Source organism: Rhinopithecus bieti, unplaced genomic scaffold (genome assembly GCF_001698545.2).
Source record: "Rhinopithecus bieti isolate Rb0 unplaced genomic scaffold, ASM169854v2 scaffold_3875, whole genome shotgun sequence".
In the NCBI taxonomy this organism is placed as follows: Eukaryota; Metazoa; Chordata; class Mammalia; order Primates; family Cercopithecidae; genus Rhinopithecus; species Rhinopithecus bieti.
In genome coordinates, this window is record NW_016804422.1 from 503,522 (window position 1) to 522,627 (window position 19,106).

At 57.9% G+C, this 19,106-nt stretch overlaps 1 protein-coding gene across 1 annotated transcript in view; it reads left to right on the forward strand.

Annotated features, from left to right (window-relative positions):
• Positions 1–19,106, forward strand: part of CACNA2D2 (calcium voltage-gated channel auxiliary subunit alpha2delta 2) — a 154,745-nt gene that overhangs the window by 121,126 nt on the left and 14,513 nt on the right. The window contains exons 5-22 of the mRNA XM_017867945.1: positions 5,882–5,926; positions 9,144–9,285; positions 12,324–12,455; positions 12,643–12,700; positions 13,428–13,478; positions 13,622–13,721; positions 13,856–14,014; positions 14,261–14,368; positions 14,467–14,545; positions 15,133–15,182; positions 15,369–15,458; positions 15,662–15,733; positions 15,924–15,998; positions 17,278–17,352; positions 17,432–17,503; positions 17,586–17,657; positions 17,761–17,822; positions 18,681–18,757. Coding sequence (XP_017723434.1) covers positions 5,882–5,926; positions 9,144–9,285; positions 12,324–12,455; positions 12,643–12,700; positions 13,428–13,478; positions 13,622–13,721; positions 13,856–14,014; positions 14,261–14,368; positions 14,467–14,545; positions 15,133–15,182; positions 15,369–15,458; positions 15,662–15,733; positions 15,924–15,998; positions 17,278–17,352; positions 17,432–17,503; positions 17,586–17,657; positions 17,761–17,822; positions 18,681–18,757 — 1,519 coding nt within the window. The remainder of the gene's footprint in view (positions 1–5,881; positions 5,927–9,143; positions 9,286–12,323; positions 12,456–12,642; positions 12,701–13,427; positions 13,479–13,621; positions 13,722–13,855; positions 14,015–14,260; positions 14,369–14,466; positions 14,546–15,132; positions 15,183–15,368; positions 15,459–15,661; positions 15,734–15,923; positions 15,999–17,277; positions 17,353–17,431; positions 17,504–17,585; positions 17,658–17,760; positions 17,823–18,680; positions 18,758–19,106) is intronic.

The window sequence follows — 19,106 nt, forward strand, 5'->3', positions numbered from 1 at the left end:
CCCCTGGAATTCCTCAGAGGGCCACTGGGACAAGCCAGTAGGCTGGGTCCTTTCTGGCTCAGCCTCAGTCTTCACTCACTGCCCAGGATTCCAGAGCTCACATGTCCAGGTCAGAATTTGAGGCCAGGACTCTTTGCCGAGGCCCTTGTACTCGGTCACTAGAGTACCTGCCTCCTTGTTGCTTAACCCAGGTACTGTGTTGGCCCAAGCAGACAGAGGCCTTCTCGGGGACCCTCTCATCCTGACCCTGACGGCCCCCTCCTGCCACAGCTCCACACCACGTCATGCATAGCAGTCACATGTATTTATGATATGTTTTCACATGTATGACCTTGTGTGCCACCATCCATGCTCTTCTTTTTTTTTTTTTTTTTTTTTTTTNTTCCCTAGGAGACAGGACTGACCCTTCTCTCCCTCTCTCCTACTCCAGTGCTACTTGCTCACAGTCCCTGTGGGACCGAGGCAAGGGCTTCAGTTTCTCCATTTGGCAAAGGACTGACTGGTGCCAGTGCTGCCTGTGAGCTCAGCTCTGGGGTGTGAAGGAATCACTGCACACGTCAGGCTACATGGGTGCCAAGCTGCTAATGGCATGGGTGCATCTCTGACCACACCAGCCCTTGGGCCCTTGGGCCCTAAGTACTTCTGTCCTGAGATGAGGCAGTAAAGGGCTCTGGCTGCTCCCCTCCCCCTGGCTTGACCTGAGGTGCCCCCAGCTGTGGGTGTGACCACAAGCAGCCCTGACCACAGGGCCAGCTGGGCCCGGCCTTGTTCCTCTCCCTCCCTGCCACATCCTGCCGAGTGCCTGCTGGCCTGTCCCACTGGTGTCTCAGGTAGGGTGGGTGGAGCTGTAGTCATCTCCCTCCTTCCCATCTACTGGGTCACTGTTCTTCCCAGGAAGCACTGCTGCTGCCACAACTGCCAGGCTGAAAGGCATCAATGCTAATGGTGTGTCCAAGAGCCCAACACCAGCCAGCTATGCTCGGGCTGTCAGGGAGAGCTGGCAGCAGTGGCTGCAGGAGGGGCTGTCCATGCCAGGGGAGGGTGCAGGGACTTGAGGCTGGGAAGGGATGCTGTTTTGTCCCTTGCAGGCACACCACCCACCCCTGAAACCACATCCTTCCAACGACCTTCAGGAGATGACAGACAAGGAGCCATGTTCCCCCAGCACTCAGGAGAGGTACCTGGCCTGTGCCACAATTCCAGCCTCAAACTCAGGCCCTCTTCCTAGGAATGCCCTTATCTACCCCTCCTTCAGTGCAAAGCCTCTCTCTCCAGATCTCTGCCTAGGACTCCCTTTTCTAGCCCCAACCCTAGGATCGGCCCCCACTGCCCACAGCAGTGACAGTGTGACCAGAAGCAGTCTTCTTACCTCTGAGATGGGGAGGATGGTGCCCAACTGTTCTGGCCACAGAGGAGATGATTGGCTCATGTGGCCAGACTGGAATCCACTGCACCATCAGCCGGGTGTGGCCGTCCCTGTGTTGACAGCACACAGCAGGTCCAGGTGCAAACCTCTGAGGAACAGACAATGGTATCAGTGGTATAACCCACATCCACATGCCCACAACTCCACTGACCTCAGCCTGGGGGGTAGGGGATTCTGGAGTCTGCAGGGTCAGAGCTGGGACAAGAGATCAAGAGGGCAATGCCTGGATGTAAAACTCCTATACCCCTTTCTCGTCCCTGGCCAACCCAGACCCTTGGACACTAGGGAAACGATGGCCCTGATTAGCAGACAATGCCTCACATGCCCCCACAGGCGGGCAGCAGGTGCCCTGGTGCCCATAACGCTTAGGATAGATGAAGAGGGACCACCTGCCAGACCACACTTGGTGCCAGCACCATACTATGCCAATACTGTGTGCCACCGAAACCACCACCAGGGAGGAGCTGGGCCAGGGCATGGGTAGGGGAGGGGAAAGTGGCCATTGGCCCCAGGGCCTCAGTGCCAATACCAGGGCCTACAGGAAACAAAGCCATGCACTGGGAGTTGAATGGAAGAGACAGCCCTCCCCTGGGAAGCGTAAGGGAAGGACACAGCCCTGCCCTGGGGAACGTGATGGTGGGAGTGGACGGAGCTCTGCCTAGGGACTAAAAGGAGGGCTGTGTGGGGGCTGGGCCAGGCTGGAAGAGCCAGCTGGACAGGACAGGTGGCCTTCCTGGCCTGAGGGTCTGACCCAGCCATAGGGCCCCTGCGTGCCTCTGCCAAGCCAGCGACAGACGGCTCTCTCAGAAAACAGTCCTCTTGGCCAGGCTGAGCTGGCACTAGGCCAGGGCAGGAAGGCCAAGCGTCCTCACTGGTGCAGCGGGTGGCTGGCCTGGGCCCGCACAGGCAGCTGGTGGGCAGGCGGCAGTCATGTCTGGCCAGGCCTTGGCAGCCACCTTCTAAGCACTGAACTCGGATGGCAACTGCCCTTCCTCCGCTCACCCCGTGCTCACTTCCTCAGATTGTTCCCTGAGACCCACCCTCCTCACACCTCTCTTGGGCTTGGCTCCTGCTAAGGAGAATGTATGTCACCAACACAAGGGTCACATGGACCCTCCTGCCCCGCCCCTCACCTGTTATCTGTGTACCCAAGTCCACATGGGAGGGCATGTGTGTGAGTTCAGAGTGGGTGATTCCCCAATTCCTGCCCAGTTGGGCAAAATGGCCCCTAAAATATCAGGTAACACAGGGTATGTCAGGGGAGTGGACCCCAGACATTAAGGACACCCGTTTCACCCCACCCGGGGCTCTTCCACACTCAGCCTCTCCTCTGGGCTGTGGAGTTGCAAAGACGGAAGGTTTCCACTCATGGGCAGAGTTGCCCCTACCCCTGGGGAGGCCCAGCTCCCTGTTCTCTTCACACCCTCAGAGGATATTACGAGTGGGGAAATAGAGACCCAGAGGTGAAGCCTCATGGAGGCTGCATGATTTAACTGGGCAGCCTTGCCTCCTCGGGGTGACCCCTGGAATTCCTCAGAGGGCCACTGGGACAAGCCAGTAGGCTGGGTCCTTTCTGGCTCAGCCTCAGTCTTCACTCACTGCCCAGGATTCCAGAGCTCACATGTCCAGGTCAGAATTTGAGGCCAGGACTCTTTGCCGAGGCCCTTGTACTCGGTCACTAGAGTACCTGCCTCCTTGTTGCTTAACCCAGGTACTGTGTTGGCCCAAGCAGACAGAGGCCTTCTCGGGGACCCTCTCATCCTGACCCTGACGGCCCCTCCTGCCACAGCTCCACACCACGTCATGCATAGCAGTCACATGTATTTATGATATGTTTTCACATGTATGACCTTGTGTGCCACCATCCATGCTCTTCTTTTTTTTTTTTTTTTTTTGAGACAGTCTCGCTCTGTCGCCCAGGCTGGGGTGCAGTGGCCGGATCTCAGCTCACTGTAAGCTCCGCCAACCGGGTTCACGCCGTTCTCCTGCCTCAGCCTCCCGAGTAGCTGGGACTACAGGCGCCCGCCACGTCGCCCAGCTAGTTTTTTGTATTTTTTTAGTAGAGACGGGGTTTCACCGTGTTAGCCAGGATGGTCTCCATCTCCTGACCTCGTGATCCGCCCATCTCGGCCTCCCAAAGTGCTGGGATTACAGGCTTGAGCCACTGCGCCCGACCCATCCATGCTCTTCTTACCAAGGAAGGGGCATGGTCTCGCCCTCCTAGAGGCAGGAGAGGCCGAGAGGGGTCATTCCCACATGCATCAAGCCCTGGGGGGCAGGGAGGCCATACAGAATCCTGAGCCTCATCTGTCATCTGCAGGGGGCTAAGAATCCTCCTGGGTGACATGTCCCCCTATGTCCTTGACGCCACCAATATCTGATGTTCCACTAAGACCGTGAAACGGCAGAATAGAGAAGCGGAGCCCCTGGAGCAGCTGGAGAGGTGGCCCCAGTGAACGCTGAGGTGCCTAGTATTGACTCAGGTGCAGGCAGGTCCCAGCCACAGCCTGTGAGGGGAGTCCAGGGCTCCTGAGGGCTGCAAGTGACCAGCCCCCGCTTGTGTCCTTTCCCATCCTTGCGGAAGGTTTGCCTAAGAAGTGAGTGAGTGAGGCCCCAGGTTGTAATCTGCAGTCCTCCCACCGCACCCGCCTGTTTTCATTATGGAGGGAAAGAGCATCAGAGCTGTGTTTATAACCCCCTTTTAGATAACAAATCACATTTTCTTTTCACAGCGAGTGTGTTGAATTGATATTTTTTCCCCTCAGTTTAATGGGTTTGTGTGTTCAGGAATGATCTTCATCAACTGAAACTCCTTATTGTGTTTGATGTAATGTCAGCTTTCATTATGCGCTTTGGTTGGAGCTGGGTGCAGAGAAAGACCGAGCCCCCTGCAGCTTGGGCCCGGCCTCCGCCCCCGCCCCAGGCCCACTAGGGCTGCAGTCTTCTTGCACTGGTGGGTGGTAGGTGTGGGCAAGGTCGGCAACGGACTGGGAGGGCAGGTTGGAGCCAGGGTGCGAAGGCTTTCTTCTCCCTGCCCTCAAAGTGTCTGACTGATGGGGTCATATGGCTGCTGTAAGAAAGCACCAGACACGGCAGGTGCCCTGGATGCTGGAACTCTCGGGCCGCCTTTGGTCTTATGTTCATCTGCAAGTTGTGGTCTTGCCCATGCATGGTGCCAGGCATGCAGTCAGTATTCCAGAATGCTGGGACTAAGCCTGCACATTTAGCCGGTGGCCTGCAACCCCTCTACCCCTGGTGAGAGACAGACTAGGACTGTTCCCTGAAACAGTCCAAGGTACTGACGCAGCCCCTGGGCAGTCACCACAGCCAGGCCTTCCCAGAGTCCTGCCTGGGGAGTCTGGGGAGCCTGGGGCTCAGAGAGGGAGTGGGGTCACACACTGAGTGAGCCCCAGCTGGGCCTTGGGAAGCGAGTGTCCAGGGTGACATCTGCCCTGGTGGAGTGACGGCTGGCTCTGCCTGCCGTTTCACAGCCAGGCCCTGGGGAGCAGACTTGGTCACCACTCCCATCTGCAGACCACAAAGAAACAAGCCCTGAGTGAGTAAGGGGCCACCGGGGCCACGCTGCAGGTTTTTGCTGTACGAAACAGGGCTGAGGAGCACCTGGAGAGGGTGACTTGGACAGTGACTCTGTCCTGAGTTGTGGCCCTGAAGCCCACGGGGGCAGAGTGTGGCAGCCCCTCCTAAGCCAGTGGCACGTGGCTGACACCGGGTTCACCTTCTGGCGGCCTCTGTCAGCCATGCTCGGTTCTGATTAAAGATCATTACACATGAAATTAGCCCGTTTGTGTTACGGGTCCCTGGGGCGGCCAGTGATTATGACGCACAGATGGCCAAGAACCCAGGCGACTGGCAAGGAGACATGGGCCAGGGACGGGCAGGGCACACACAGGCGGGTGAGGGCCGGGAGGCAGGCGCCAGGGACGGGCTTTGTTTTCTCCCGCTCCTGTTGTGGAAACCCCCTCGCATTTCACAACAAATCACAGATAATTAATAAGTACATGCCCGTAATGAGCAGGCTTTTTAATAGAAGAAATTGGAAGATGCAGCGTGGAGTCATTATTTCCCTCCTGCCCAAACTCGGCTCTGTTTTCTGTCTTCCTCGCTCCCTGGTGCTGCCTCAGCCGGCCTATCTGCAGACAGAGCCTGGAAGGCTGCAACCCAGGACCCTTGGCCCCTGAGTTAGGGAAGCCCAGGGAATTCCAACTGAGGGGTACTGCATGCTCCTGGAGCCTGTTCAGGGCCTCTGAAGATGGGCCTGACTGCATTCCCAGCCCTGACCCATCCAGCCCTTCCAGGAGGGTGGCTCTGGGTGGGGGAAAGGGACAGTCTCTGCCCCAGAGGAATCTAAGGGTGCCATGCAGGCCTTGAGGCTAGGAGTCCTGTCTGTCTCGGGACCCTGAGCAGCTAGTGCTGAGGCCTCTCTCCCCCCACCAGGAGGAAGACATCGTGTACTATGACGCCAAGGCTGACGCTGAGCTGGTGAGCACCCCCTCCTGAGCCACACCTCCTTGCTGGGTCTTGGTGGCCTCAGCTGTAAAATGGATGTTAGGACTCAGCGCCACACATTTTGAGCTCAACCCTGCAGAGCCGTGGTGACACAGGCCCCATCGTCCACCTCCCACAACTCCCTAGAAGTCCGGACCCCTCCAGGGCTGCATCTCTGAGCACTAGTGGGCTGAACTTGACTGCAGTGAGGGGCAGGTGGTGAGGCGCTTGACCCTCCCTGCACGGGGCAGTTTAGGTCCCAGATGCAGAGGGCCTCTCTTAAGTGCAGTGAGAGGAGGGAGACAGGGAGCAGCTGGGAAGGCTTCCTGGAGGTGGGCAGGTGTGAGCAGGATGCATTGATGTCCAGGTGCATTTCCAGGTTAGGCCAGCTCCCTTCCCTGTGCTGAGCACCCCACAGCCTGGCCCATCGTCAGACCCTGTCCCTGAGCTCACCTGGGGTCACCCACCTCAGAAGTAGTGGCACGGGAACTGACCAGAGAGCCCAAAGCCACACCACCCTTCTGCCTCCATATCACTCACTGGCTCAAGTCCGCCTGGGCTGCCCTGTGAGGTAGTGAGGTCCCCATCACCAGAAGACTCATGTGAAAGCTGTATGACTATTTGCAGGGGAGGTGGCTGTAGAGAAGACGAGTCTGAGGGTGTAGGGCACTTGAAGTAGACAGTGTTTTCTGAGCTTGTCAAGGCCCAAGACCCTCTGCCTGACTTTAAGGCAAAAGTAGTTGAACCTGACGGTCCCCTCTGTAAACAGAGGTGTCACAGCAGCACAGTGTCTGGACTGCTTGCTGATTCGGAGGACCCAAGATCTAGTCTTCCTCTCCTAGGCCTGTGGGCTTGGTGGGTTTCCGGGGCAAGTGAGAGGTACCCAATGACACCAGGAGGTGAGAAGGCTGGAAAGGATCCCTCTGCAGGATCCGCAGTGCCAGGCTGGCCTGGGAGAGCCGCAGGAGGGCACAGGGCCCGAGACAGAGCGGGGTGGGCTCAAGCAGGTGTGCTTCCCCTTGGCTGAGCTCCGTGGCTCCCAGAGAAGTTGCTAAAATTAAAGCTGGAATCTGAAATTCAAATGAAGAGCGAACCTTTAATTAGACCCTGAATCCAATTCCTTACCCCCCTTGGCAGCAGGCTGTAATTTTAGCAATCAGGGCATTAAATATAAACCAGGAGACTACAGTTGCCCACCATTCAAAGCCCCTGGGTTGGGGGTTGGCACTGACGGACTTCTTGGCCAGCCTTGTGCCCAGCGTCTACTAGGATGCTCTGAACCTACCTCCAGCAGCCTCAACTGTATCCAGGGCCCCAGCCCCTCACTCTAAATCATTGACTCCTTGCCCCTAGCCCCTTGGACTTCTGTTGGGGGGCTAGAGATTGCCCGACAAGGGAGCTTCACTCTGGGGCCCGGCTAGACCAGGGTCAGCTAGGCCAAACGCCTGGTATAAATGACAGCACGCACACATTTTCCAACTCCCCTGCTTGTTGTGTTGTTTTGTTTTTTTAATCTTTGCCAGAGGTACAGTTAGAGATCTTTCTAGACCATTTACTTTTAAATTACCAGCCAGAAGGTGGGGTGGGGAAAGAAAAGGAAGGAAAAGTTTACCAGCTGATAGCTTATCAGAACAGAATCCAAATGTCACATTAGTTGGGAAAGTTGGAAGATTAAATTTTCTGGTGCCCTTCATCTGCCGCTGACATTTCGGGGGCTTTCTTCTCCCACGCCTCCCCCTCCTCTGAGCGGAACGTGAGTGGCGCACACCTCACAGGCGGCCGCTCCCACTCTGGCCTCCATGCTCCGAGGCTGCCTGCCCTGGCTCTACCCAGCACCTGAGGGCTTCTAGGGTGTGCCAGGGGTGGGCAGATGGGTGGCACACTGCAGAAGGGCAGTGGGAGGGCAGCAGACAGCTTGGATTCTGCTGTACAAAATCTACCCTCAAAGAGATGAAGAGTGTCTGCCACAGGCCCTTCAGAGCTGTGCCGCTGGGGTGTGGAGAGCTCATCTGGCGGGGTGGAGAGGCATGGTCACCCTTTCCCCAGACTGGACACAGCTTGGTCAAATGCCTAGAGGAAGAAACACAGGGGAGGGGCATGCCCAGGTCATAGTGGGCAGCGGGGGTCAGCCCACGTGGACCCATGGGGGAGAATGAATGAACTAAGCCTGGGCTGAGGGTGGTCACAGAGGCCTTGAGGGGCAGTGAGGGAGCGTATGGGGTGTTCAGCTGCTTATGATCCCTCCTACCAGCCTAGGAAGCCCCCCCAGCTTTGCTCTCCACCCTTAGCCTCCTTTCCCTTGACTCCCCAGTCTGGCTTTTCCTCTTTGCCTTCACTCTCTACCATCATCTTCCCTCCCCTCCCCCTTGCACACCTGCACCCAAGCCTGCCCCATTCCCATCGGCTGCGGCATCAACACTAGTCACAGACCCACTCCTGCCAGCCTGTGATGGTGGGCGGGGATGCACAGCGCATGCCCAGCCTGCCCGGCCGTGAGATGCCATAATTGGCACCTGTCAGGCCGCTGTGGCTCATTTTAGAAAATCAACAGGGGCCCTTTCAGTCCTGCTGCTACTAGGCACCACAGACCCTCCCTCTGGAGGTCAGCAGGTCTGAATGGTAGCCCCCAGCCCAGCTCTCCCAGGTTAGCCTCCCCAGCTCAGACTCTACAGCCGTCAGGCTGCAGGGGATAGTGCCCTGCCTTAGATAGGGCTAGGGCCCTCTCCCTGCTCTCAGAGGAACTCCATGAAGGGGCTAGGCAGGGCCCAGTGATGGCTGTGGGGGCCCAGAGCTCCTAGGAGGGACTGCTGAGGCCTGCCTGTCATTGTACAAGGCATATCCTTGTAAGCAGAATTCTGGAGCCCGCTCCTTCTGACTGGCTCCATGATGCCTCCTTCCCTAATTGGTTTTCAAGAATGTGGAGAAGGGGTTGGCTTCGTTTTGGTTCTAGAATTTGGGTTTAGCAAATGTGGGGATGGTGGGTGGGGTGGGCAGGGGGAAGTGGGAGTCACAGGCCCCTTGGGTGAGGGGTCCAACCCCGTGTCCATCTGTCCCTGTGTCTCTCCATCTGTCTCTCCTACTGCAATGGTCCCTCTTTTTGAGATGCCCCTATCTCCTGGACTCTGGCCCTCCCTGCCCCTACTTGCAGGCCTCTACAACCCCATTCACCATTTTCCAGCCCTGACACCGCTGGGGGGTGCCCTTTCTGCAGGACGACCCTGAGAGTGAGGATGTGGAAAGGGGGTCTAAGGCCAGCACCCTAAGGCTGGACTTCATCGAGGACCCAAACTTCAAGAACAAGATCAACTATTCATACACGGCTGTTCAGATCCCCACGGACATCTACAAAGGCTGTGAGTGTGCAGAGCGATCGGGACAGCCCATCCTACCTGCCATGGGGGCAGGCCCACTGCCAGGGCATTCTTGAGTCCCTGGGGACAGAAGGCCAGTGCCATCTACCTCCAGCCTCCTACACCTGAGATTATTCCTGTGCACCTCTCAGATTCACCCACCTGTGGGCATCAAGCACTCACAGGCACAGCCTCACCCTAACACTCAGCAAGTTGCAAAACACTGAGCCTCTATCCCTGTGCATGCATGGTCTCCTGCCCACGTGTCCACAGGCACCCACACGAATGCACGCACACACACACCATTCCCCACATGTGGGACTGAGTGCCCGCCTGCCCCTGAAGCAACTCCTCACCACCCTTCCCCATTCCCTGCCCCCAAGTAGAAGTGGTTGAGAAGCTGCAACACATCAGGTGGACACTGAGGGCAGGGGGACAGGAAACCACTCCTCACAGATACCAACCCTATGACACTGCCCTCCTTCTCCTGGGCATAGAACCAAGGAGGTAGGAAGTTTTCCTGCCGAGAGCAGCCAGGAGCTGGGGATGTGGGGAAGGGGGATGTGGAAGAGGGTGGTTGACAGTCCAAGCTCCAGGGACAAGGCAGTTTTACACAATGGGGAAACGAGGTCACTATAGCTAGAAGGATTTGAGTCAGACATGAGGAGGAACTTCCTGAAGCTCCTGGGAGGTAAAGGGGGAGGAAGCCAAGAGTCAAACACTGGATGGGGAGCTCCAGCAGCAGGATTGAAGGCACTGAGGCCTGTTGTTTCTGACACAGTTTTATGAACATCTACAGAGTAGCCTTGGAATCCAAGGAGCCCACTGGGCTGGGACTCAAAAGCCCCAGAGCCACTGCCTCAGCTCTAGAATGCAGGGAATTCCCAGGGTCCTCAGGGAGGCCCTCTCCACCTCAGGGTCAGCTAGGCCTTCTGGGCAGCCTCAGGCCAGGGTGGGGAAGGATGCTCCCCCCTGCTCCCTGCAGCCTGCCCGCAGGCCACCTGCCTGAGCCAGTCGAGGGGCACTATCACAGGCAGGCATGCTAATTAAAAAAGGAGCCACACCGCCCTCTCCAGTCACCCCTCGCTACCCACACAAATTGCATTTTATATGTTTTTTATTTACTGTGTCACTTTTAATTAAATCTGTAATCACCTGCCTGAGGGGGCATGGTCCCCTTTGCCAACTCACCGTGATCTGAGAGTATGTGCACATGGGTGCTGGTCTGTGCGCATGGGGCTGAATAGCAGGCCCTTTCCAGGCGGGGGCAGGGGTGTTTGCGTGAATGTGCCTTGCCATGTATGGGTGTGCGCGTGCGGGGTCACAGGTACCTGCATGGACAGCCCACGGAGAGCAGGGGTCTCCTCTTGGCCCTTGACCTGAACCAGGGACACCCCTCTGCTCTAAGCCTGTCATTGTGCAGATGGGAAAACTGAGGCACAGTGAGGGGTGGGACCTGCCGGGCAGACTCCCTCAGGGCAGACAGTACTTTGTGAAACTCTGGAGGGCCTGGCATTATTTTTTCCTTAGAGAGAAAAATAGAAATTGTTCAACTCACTAAGTTTCTAAATTAGGAACAGGACCATAACATACTGTTCAATAAGCACAGCCAATGCTCGAAATGTGTTTTGTTTTCACATTATGGTCAGTTATGGGAAGCCACAGGAACAGACAGCGAAGGGAGTGGGAGCAGGGGCAAGGATCAGGCAGCAGACACAGCAGAGGCCCCACGCTCCAGAGGGGCTGCCAGAAGGAGAGTGCCCAGGAGTGTGTCAGTGCCCCGGGGCTGGGTCAGAGGCTTAAGAATTGTAAATCATGCTTTCTACCTTTGCCTGCTAAAGGTGGTCTCTGGTTCTCACTTGAGGTCGATTTTTGATGGGGATCCCTGTATGGGGAGACAGTGGCTGGGCTCTACATGGGAAGAAAGAGGGTGGATGTCCCTGGAGGAGGAAGGAGGCACAGAGGCCTGGCAGAAGCAGCTGTGTCCCGCTCCTGCCATTTTGTCCGAGTGTCCAGGGACAGGGTCACTGCACACATGAGAACATGTGTCACACACACACATCAGGCCGCCCTGAGTTGGGGGTCGAGGGTACTGCTCAAACCATCCTGGGTCTCTGCCCAGGTTGAAGGGTCCGCAGGATGGAGTCCATTGGAGCCTTGTTCTGTGTGTGTGTGTAGGGATAGATCTGGACAGGGGATCACACATGCACAACTGCAAGGGTTGAGGGGAAAGGGAGAATGGGGTAACTGATGATAGCGGGTAGTGAGCAGGACCCACGAGTGTCCCCTGTAGGTCCAGAGTGGTGTGTAGGCATGAGGGTGTGTGCCCTCGTGCCCATGGTGGCAGCTGGGTTGCTAGGTAGGTGGGTTGCATCTGGCTGGAAACACACAGGTTAGACACAGGTGTACCTGTTGGCAGGGTGCAGGCTGTGTGTGTGTGTGCATGCGTGTACAAGTACACGTGCCTGTGTTGGAGCAGGATCTGGCACCGCCCCTGCCCCTCTAAGAGCCCCCACCCCCACCCCTGCTTGCTTCTGGCCCCAGTTGATTAATCATGGAGCTGAGTGGCTTCCAGCTTATCAGGTACCTTAATAGCTGAATAATTCCAGCCCCATCAGCGGGCCCTTAATTGCTTTCTTGTTGCTGCAGCCTGGAGTGCATGCGAATGGGTGAGCTCCTGGGAGACCAGCGCTAGCTCCAGGCAGCGTGCTGGACCGAGGGCTCCCAGCTCCCAGCACCCTGCCACCTGGGCAGCCCCTCTCCAGAAGCTACCAGCCACAGCTGCCCTGCCTACTCATGTGGGGCCTGGAGGAAGAGTAGGCTGAACTGTTCCTTTCACAGCTTGGGAGGGGTGAGGATCAGGAAGTCTTCCTGGAGGAGCTGGGGCAGCCACAGCTGGGCCCTGGGAAATAGGGAAGGTCTGGATAGGCTGAGAACAGATGGAGCATTCCGAGTGGGGGCACAGGCATAAGTGTCGTGGTGGTGGGTTTGGCAAGACACAGCCCAGGTGCTCCCCACCCCAGCTCCCCGCTTCCCCCCAGCCACCGTCATCCTCAATGAGCTCAACTGGACAGAGGCCTTGGAGAATGTGTTCATGGAAAACCGCAGGCAAGACCCCACGCTGCTGTGGCAGGTCTTCGGCAGTGCCACAGGAGTCACTCGCTACTACCCGGGTAGGTACCAGCCCCTGTCCTCTGTCCGCCCAGCACCCCTCCTTTCTCCATCTGCCAGCTCACCCATCCTGGAGGCATGGGACAGAGTGGCTGCTCTGTAGTCTGTGGTGGCCCAGTCACCTCTGCAAGGCCTGCCTACCCAGCTCAGCCCTTTCCTGCTGGTCCCGCTCACTCTCTCCTCCCTCAGCTACCCCGTGGCGAGCCCCCAAGAAGATCGACCTGTACGATGTCCGAAGGAGACCCTGGTGAGCAAGCAAGAAGGAGCTAGGGAGAGACACCCCCTCAGCTCCCCACCTTTCCTGCCTGCTCCCCTCCCTCCCCATTTCCAAGCCCCTAGCAGGGCGCAGCCAGCTGTATCCAATTTTCATTTCACACATCGCTGCAACTGGAAAATGGATCCCATCACCCAGGCAGGCCTCCCAGCTGCCATGCCCCCCGTCCACTGCCTAGCACCCCCACCCACTCAGGGCTGAGAGATTGGAAGAGAGATTGGACCAGAGGGGTTCCCCAAAGGCAGATGTAGCCTCCGTAGGGTTGGCCAGCCCCTGCCCTACCTGTCTGAGCCCCAGATACCCCTCCCCTCTGCTCTGCCCCTCCGGCAGCTCCCTATGAGTATCCTTCCCTGGCACCTGCGCCATCCCACACACAGCTAGACTCTGCCCTCGGGGCCCCAACCTGAGGCAGAAAACACAACAAGCCACTGAAGCCAGGAAATGTGGCTCCTGCCCCCTCTGGGGATCACCTGTTCATATATCCCCTGGTACTTTTCCTTGCCGAGGAGCCAGACCATTCATGTCATGGGCAAAGACTGTGTCTGTTTCATTAAATGTGGTGTCATCAGTGCCTAGAACCTTGCCTGGCCCACACAGTGCATGCTCAGGAGAAATGTATTGAATCAATATGTGTGTGAAGGAAGGAAGGACCCACATGGTCCCAGTGGGTCTTACCCTAACAGAGGCATCTCCTGGGCAGGTATATCCAGGGGGCCTCATCGCCCAAGGACATGGTCATCATCGTCGATGTGTGAGTGAGCAGTGCTGGCAAGTGGGGCTGGGGCAGGGGCGGGCAACGGGCTAGACTCTGCTGCCCTGAACATCATGGGGGATGGGCAGGAGAACACTTGAGGTTCCCCTGGCTCCTCCACGGCCCCTGCCTGACCTCTCCAGGAGTGGCAGTGTGAGTGGCCTGACCCTGAAGCTGATGAAGACATCTGTCTGCGAGATGCTGGACACACTGTCTGATGACGACTATGTGAATGTGGCCTCGGTGAGTGCCAAGGTGGCAGATGGGGCAAAATGGGTCAACCCACCTGCCCTGCTCCTGTGACCACCACCAGCCCCATGCAATAGCTGCCTGCCCTGGCCAGCCTGAGGCCAGTCACCACCCTGCTGTTCCTGCAGTTCAACGAGAAGGCGCAGCCTGTGTCATGCTTCACACACCTGGTGCAGGCCAATGTGCGCAACAAGAAGGTGTTCAAGGAAGCTGTGCAGGGCATGGTGGCCAAGGGCACCACAGGCTACAAGGCCGGCTTTGAGTATGCCTTTGACCAGCTGCAGAACGTGAGCCCTGTGGATGGGCAAGTGGGCGGCTGGGGGAGGAGAGGGTCCAGGCTTGGTGACACCCAGGAAATCAAGATGGATGGCCTCATTAGCACCAAACAGGCAGCTTGGACAGATAGCACCATATGCTGTGGGGGAGGAGGGCCAGAGATCCAGGCTCACTGCGGGAGGGAGGCCCTGCCCCTGGACCAGGGAGGGCTGAGAGCTGGGGCTGAGAGCTGCCTGCCTCCGCCTCACTCCTCTCAGTCCAACATCACCCGGGCCAACTGCAACAAGATGATCATGATGTTCACGGATGGTGGCGAGGACCGCGTGCAGGATGTCTTTGAGAAGTACAATTGGCCAAACCGGACGGTGAGGCTCAGCTGAGGCAGGGGCTGCCCTGACCTTGGCCCTGTACAGGGGAGGGCTGTCCCCTGGTGGCCACAGCAGTAACCTCAAACCCCTCACAGGTGCGCGTGTTTACTTTCTCTGTGGGGCAGCATAACTACGACGTCACACCGCTGCAGTGGATGGCCTGCGCCAACAAAGGTACCTCCCCTGTGCATCACTGTCAGGGGCCTGCCTGCCATTTCTTTTTGTCGATTGCATATGTTGTTCAACTGTCCATCCATATGTCCAGCCGTGTTGTTCACCCGCTGCGAGACAGTGCCTCCTCCCATCCACGAGGCTGTCCCTCACTCTGTCTGGAGGCTAACATGTCCACCTGACTGAGCCTCTTTTTGTCCATCTGTCTGTCTGTCCATTATCCAACCGTCCCCCAGCTTGTCTACTCCTGCATCTGTTTGCTGATCCATCCGTCCCTCTGTGCACTTGGGCCTGGCTGCCGGGTGGACTTTGAATGGCATTGCACCCTAGAATGAGGGACCTCAGACCTCAGGCTCCTCCCTCCTCGTCTCTGCCCCCTGCTGTGCTTCCTGATACTGCTGCACTCACTCCCTCTCCATAGCACCGCCCTTGGCAGGGCAGAGGCCAAGAGCACTAAAGGGAGAGGACTCCAAAGAGAGAGGAGCCCAAGAGGCGAGGCAGGGCTGCAGACACACCCCAGGGGCAGGGCCCTCTGTACATGGGTCCTGCAGTGCCAGCCAGGCCCACCTCTGCCTCTCCTTCCTTCACAGGCTACTATTTTGAGATCCCTTCCATCGGAGCCATCCGCATCAACACACAGGTAAGACTGGGGGAGGCCCCTCCTCCCAGTCCTTGACTTCCCTGCAGGGATGCTGTGTGCCATGGGCTGCTGTGGGCCAAGGGCGCCCCCTCATGGCGGCTGGGGCACAGTCCCAGTGCCTGGGGAGACAGAACAGGCAGTGCCTGGGAAAGGCACTCATGACCCCCACCACTGCCCCCTCCCCAGGAGTATCTAGATGTGTTGGGCAGGCCCATGGTGCTGGCAGGCAAGGAGGCCAAGCAGGTGCAGTGGACCAACGTGTATGAGGATGCACTGGTAAGGCCTCTGGGCAAGGAAGGGATGGGGCTGGCACCCTTCCCCCAGGGATGTGCCCACAGGTCAAGACCCTGGAGGGCCCCCTTAGGGGGTGAACCAAGCACAGGAGAAAGAGGTGGCCTGCACTTGAGCCCCTGCTCTGAACACTCGGGGTGGGGTCAGTGCTGGCCACAGGTGACTTCATCATCTTCCTCTCCCTTCAGGGATTAGGGTTGGTGGTAACAGGGACCCTCCCTGTTTTCAACCTGACACAGGATGGCCCTGGGGAAAAGAAGGTGAGGAAAGGGGAGGGTTGGGGCTATGGGTGTGCCTGGAGAGGGATGGGCACGCCCACAGCAGGTCTGGGGGTGGAGGAGAGGCAGGGCAGGCCTTCACACTGCCTGTGAGAGCAGCTTGAGGCCTTGTGGAGGGTGGTTCCCCATGGAATTGAGCACATTGCAGAGCCCCCCATGCTTCTGCTCCCAGAACCAGCTGATCCTGGGCGTGATGGGCATTGATGTGGCTCTGAATGACATCAAGAGGCTGACCCCCAACTACACGGTGAGCATCCATCCACCCGCCCATCCGCCTACCCTGCCTCCCATGTGGACGCAGGCAGGCTCAGCAGAGAAGACTGATGGGTGTTACAGCGCCTCCATGGAGACCTCTGAGTTCAGGGGGTCAGGGAAGGTTTCCCCAGGAGGTGACCTTGGGTCTAGAGCAAGGTGACCTTGGGTCGGCAAACTTTCTGTAAAGGGCCAGACTGAATATTTTAGGCTTTGCAGACTTAAATACCCATCTCTCATTTGGTTGCACTGTTGTATTGTGAAAGCAGCCACAGACAAAACATAAACAAATGGGCATGGCTATGTTCCAATATAATTTTATTTGTGGATACTGATATTTGAATTTCAGATAATTTTCACATGTCACAAAATAGAATTTTTCCTTTGATGTTTTTTCTAACCATTTAAAAACAAAACCATTCTTAGCTCATGGCCATATAGTAATGGGCGGCAGGCCAGACTTGGCCCATGCACATAGGCAGGAGTGTCCCGGGCAGAAAGGAAAGGAGGGGATGGCATACATTGGAGGCAGGAGGAATTCTCTGGCCAAGGGCCCAAAGGTGAAAAACAATCATAAACCAGGGTAGGGGCAAGATGGCAGTGTGGCTGGCCCAGCGCCTGCGGTCAGGGAGTCTGCGTCTTCGCCTGTGGAATGGGGAGAGGTGTGGTATGTACAACAGCATCATTAAGCCTGAGCCCCCTAAAGCCCCTGCTTGGCCCTGAGCGGGCAGGGGCTGTGGCAATTGGCCTCCAGGTACAGTAAGAAACTGACCGGGGGAGGTAAGGGCTAGGTCCAGGTCTCACTTACTCCTAATTCCCTTCACCTGGAAGGGAAGCCCCAGGTAGGATTCCCAAGGGTGCACTCATCGTGCTGCTCTCTCTTGACATGGGAACAAGGAGGAGGCACAAATCAGGGGCAGTAGTGGCTAGAGGACGGCCACAGGGGTACAGAAGCAGCAGCCCTGTGGGACCGGTGGAGGCAGAGAGGTCAGGCTGACTGACAGCTCATAAGAATCAGGGGAAGAGGATGAGGACTGCAGAGCGGCAGCCCACACGCCGGTTAGCCTTGGCAAGGGCAGGTGCATAAGGGGCAACCCACCTGCAGGCCTCGCTGAAGAGACAGACTTAGGGCCACATGGCATGGGGGACCCTTAGCCCAAGGCAGGCAAACAGCATCTCTCAGTGTGGTGGAAGACCAAATAGGGAAGAACTCTGGAGCCCAGGGAACCCCAGCCCATCCCTGCAGACCCTGAGCCCCCAATCTGTGCCTCCAGCTTGGAGCCAACGGCTATGTGTTTGCCATTGACCTGAACGGCTACGTGTTGCTGCACCCCAATCTCAAGCCCCAGGTGAGCCAGATGGGTGACCTGGAGGGTGGGCATACCTTCCACAATGGGGACTTCTGACTCCCCGCCCTGCCTCCAACAGACCACCAACTTCCGGGAGCCTGTGACTCTGGACTTCCTAGATGCAGAGCTGGAGGATGAGAACAAGGAAGAGGTAAGGAGAGGAGGAGAAAAGGGGCGGGGGACAGAGCCGAGGAGTGTAGGGGCTCTGCCCTTCACATCTCTGGCCCTTCCAGATCCGTCGGAGCATGATTGATGGCAACAAGGGCCACAAGCAGATCAGAACGTTGGTCAAGTCCCTGGATGAGGTAAGGAGGCAGGGCTGGGGACCAGGGAGTCAGGGTGGGCACCCCCCTACCCCACTGCCCCCTGCTTGCTAGCCCAAGTACCTGACCCAGCCTCCTCTCCCAGAGGTACATAGATGAGGTGACACGGAACTACACCTGGGTGCCCATAAGGAGCACTAACTACAGGTAAGTGAGGCCAGGGCTGGGCGGGCAGAGAGGGTGGGGCGGTCCCAGAATCTGAGCCCAGCTGCCCCCTCCCTCTCCCATTGTGACCACCATCCCAGTGGGGGACCAGTGGCCAGGGCTGCTCACTACTCACCCTGGGATGCTTAGTCTGCCAAGAGACTCCCTGGCCTTTAAGGAACAAGCAGCAGGTCTGAGAGCACAGGACGGTCATCCAAAGTCTCCTCATCACTACAGCCATCTGCTCCCAGGATACTGCCCTTGGCAGGTTCACTGCCTGCTCTCAGCCTGCCTCACAGCCTCAGGGCGGAGCAGGTCCCTTGTGTGTCAGGCTGGGTTGGTGCAGGCTGACTTCTGCGTGCTCCACACAGCTAGTCCATCCCGAAATGCCGGGGCATCCTTACAGCCCATGCCAGCCCACAACTGCCACCCCTCACCCCCCGCCATATCTGCGCCAGCCCTGCTTTCCACTGGCTTTGAGTATCTGGGGGCTGATGACCCCACTCCCACAGCAGCACTGGCACTGTAGCCAGCTCATGGCAGCATCTGCCCCTTGTGGGTCAGAGGGAGGCTGGCTGGGCAGAGGGCTGTTGTGAGAGGCTGCTGGGAGGGGAGATGGTGTGCGGATTTGCTTTGGGGCTGGTTGCCTGGTGGCCTCCAGGAGAGTTTGAGGAGTGGAGAGCCTCCAGGGTGCCGGCCCCTAGACCATGAACCTCCCGCAGCTAAGCAGGGAGAGGAGCCCCTGGTGGTGGGAGGAGGGGATGCCGCAGCTGGGACCTCTGCCCAACTCCAAGGCCATGAAGAGGGGGTGCCAGTGTGGCCCGCCTCCCCCAGCCGTGACCCGCGCTTCTCCCCCCTCAGCCTGGGGCTGGTGCTCCCGCCCTACAGCACCTTCTACCTCCAAGCCAATCTCAGTGACCAGATCCTGCAGGTCAAGTGTAAGTGGCCCGGCCCCTGCCTGCGCCCTGCACCCTGCCTCTGCCCCACACCCCGGCCAGCCCCAGGCAGCACAGCCAGCGCCACTTGCCGGCGAGGCAGTCCCTCCTGCCCAGTCTGCCCACCCTCAGGTGCCCGCAGGCTGGGGCACCTTGAAAGTCTGTGGAAATCTGCATGCTTGCCTTTTCTCAGATTCGGTTCCAGGCCATTCTTTCATGGTTTCTGTTGAGGTTGCTGTTTTTGGTTTCTCCTACTCCGTGTCTTCCCTTCTTAGCCTGACTGCCCCACACACTCCTGGGGGCTGCATTCTTGGAAGACACCCCTCCCCTTACCTTCCCCTTTCCCCTCCCC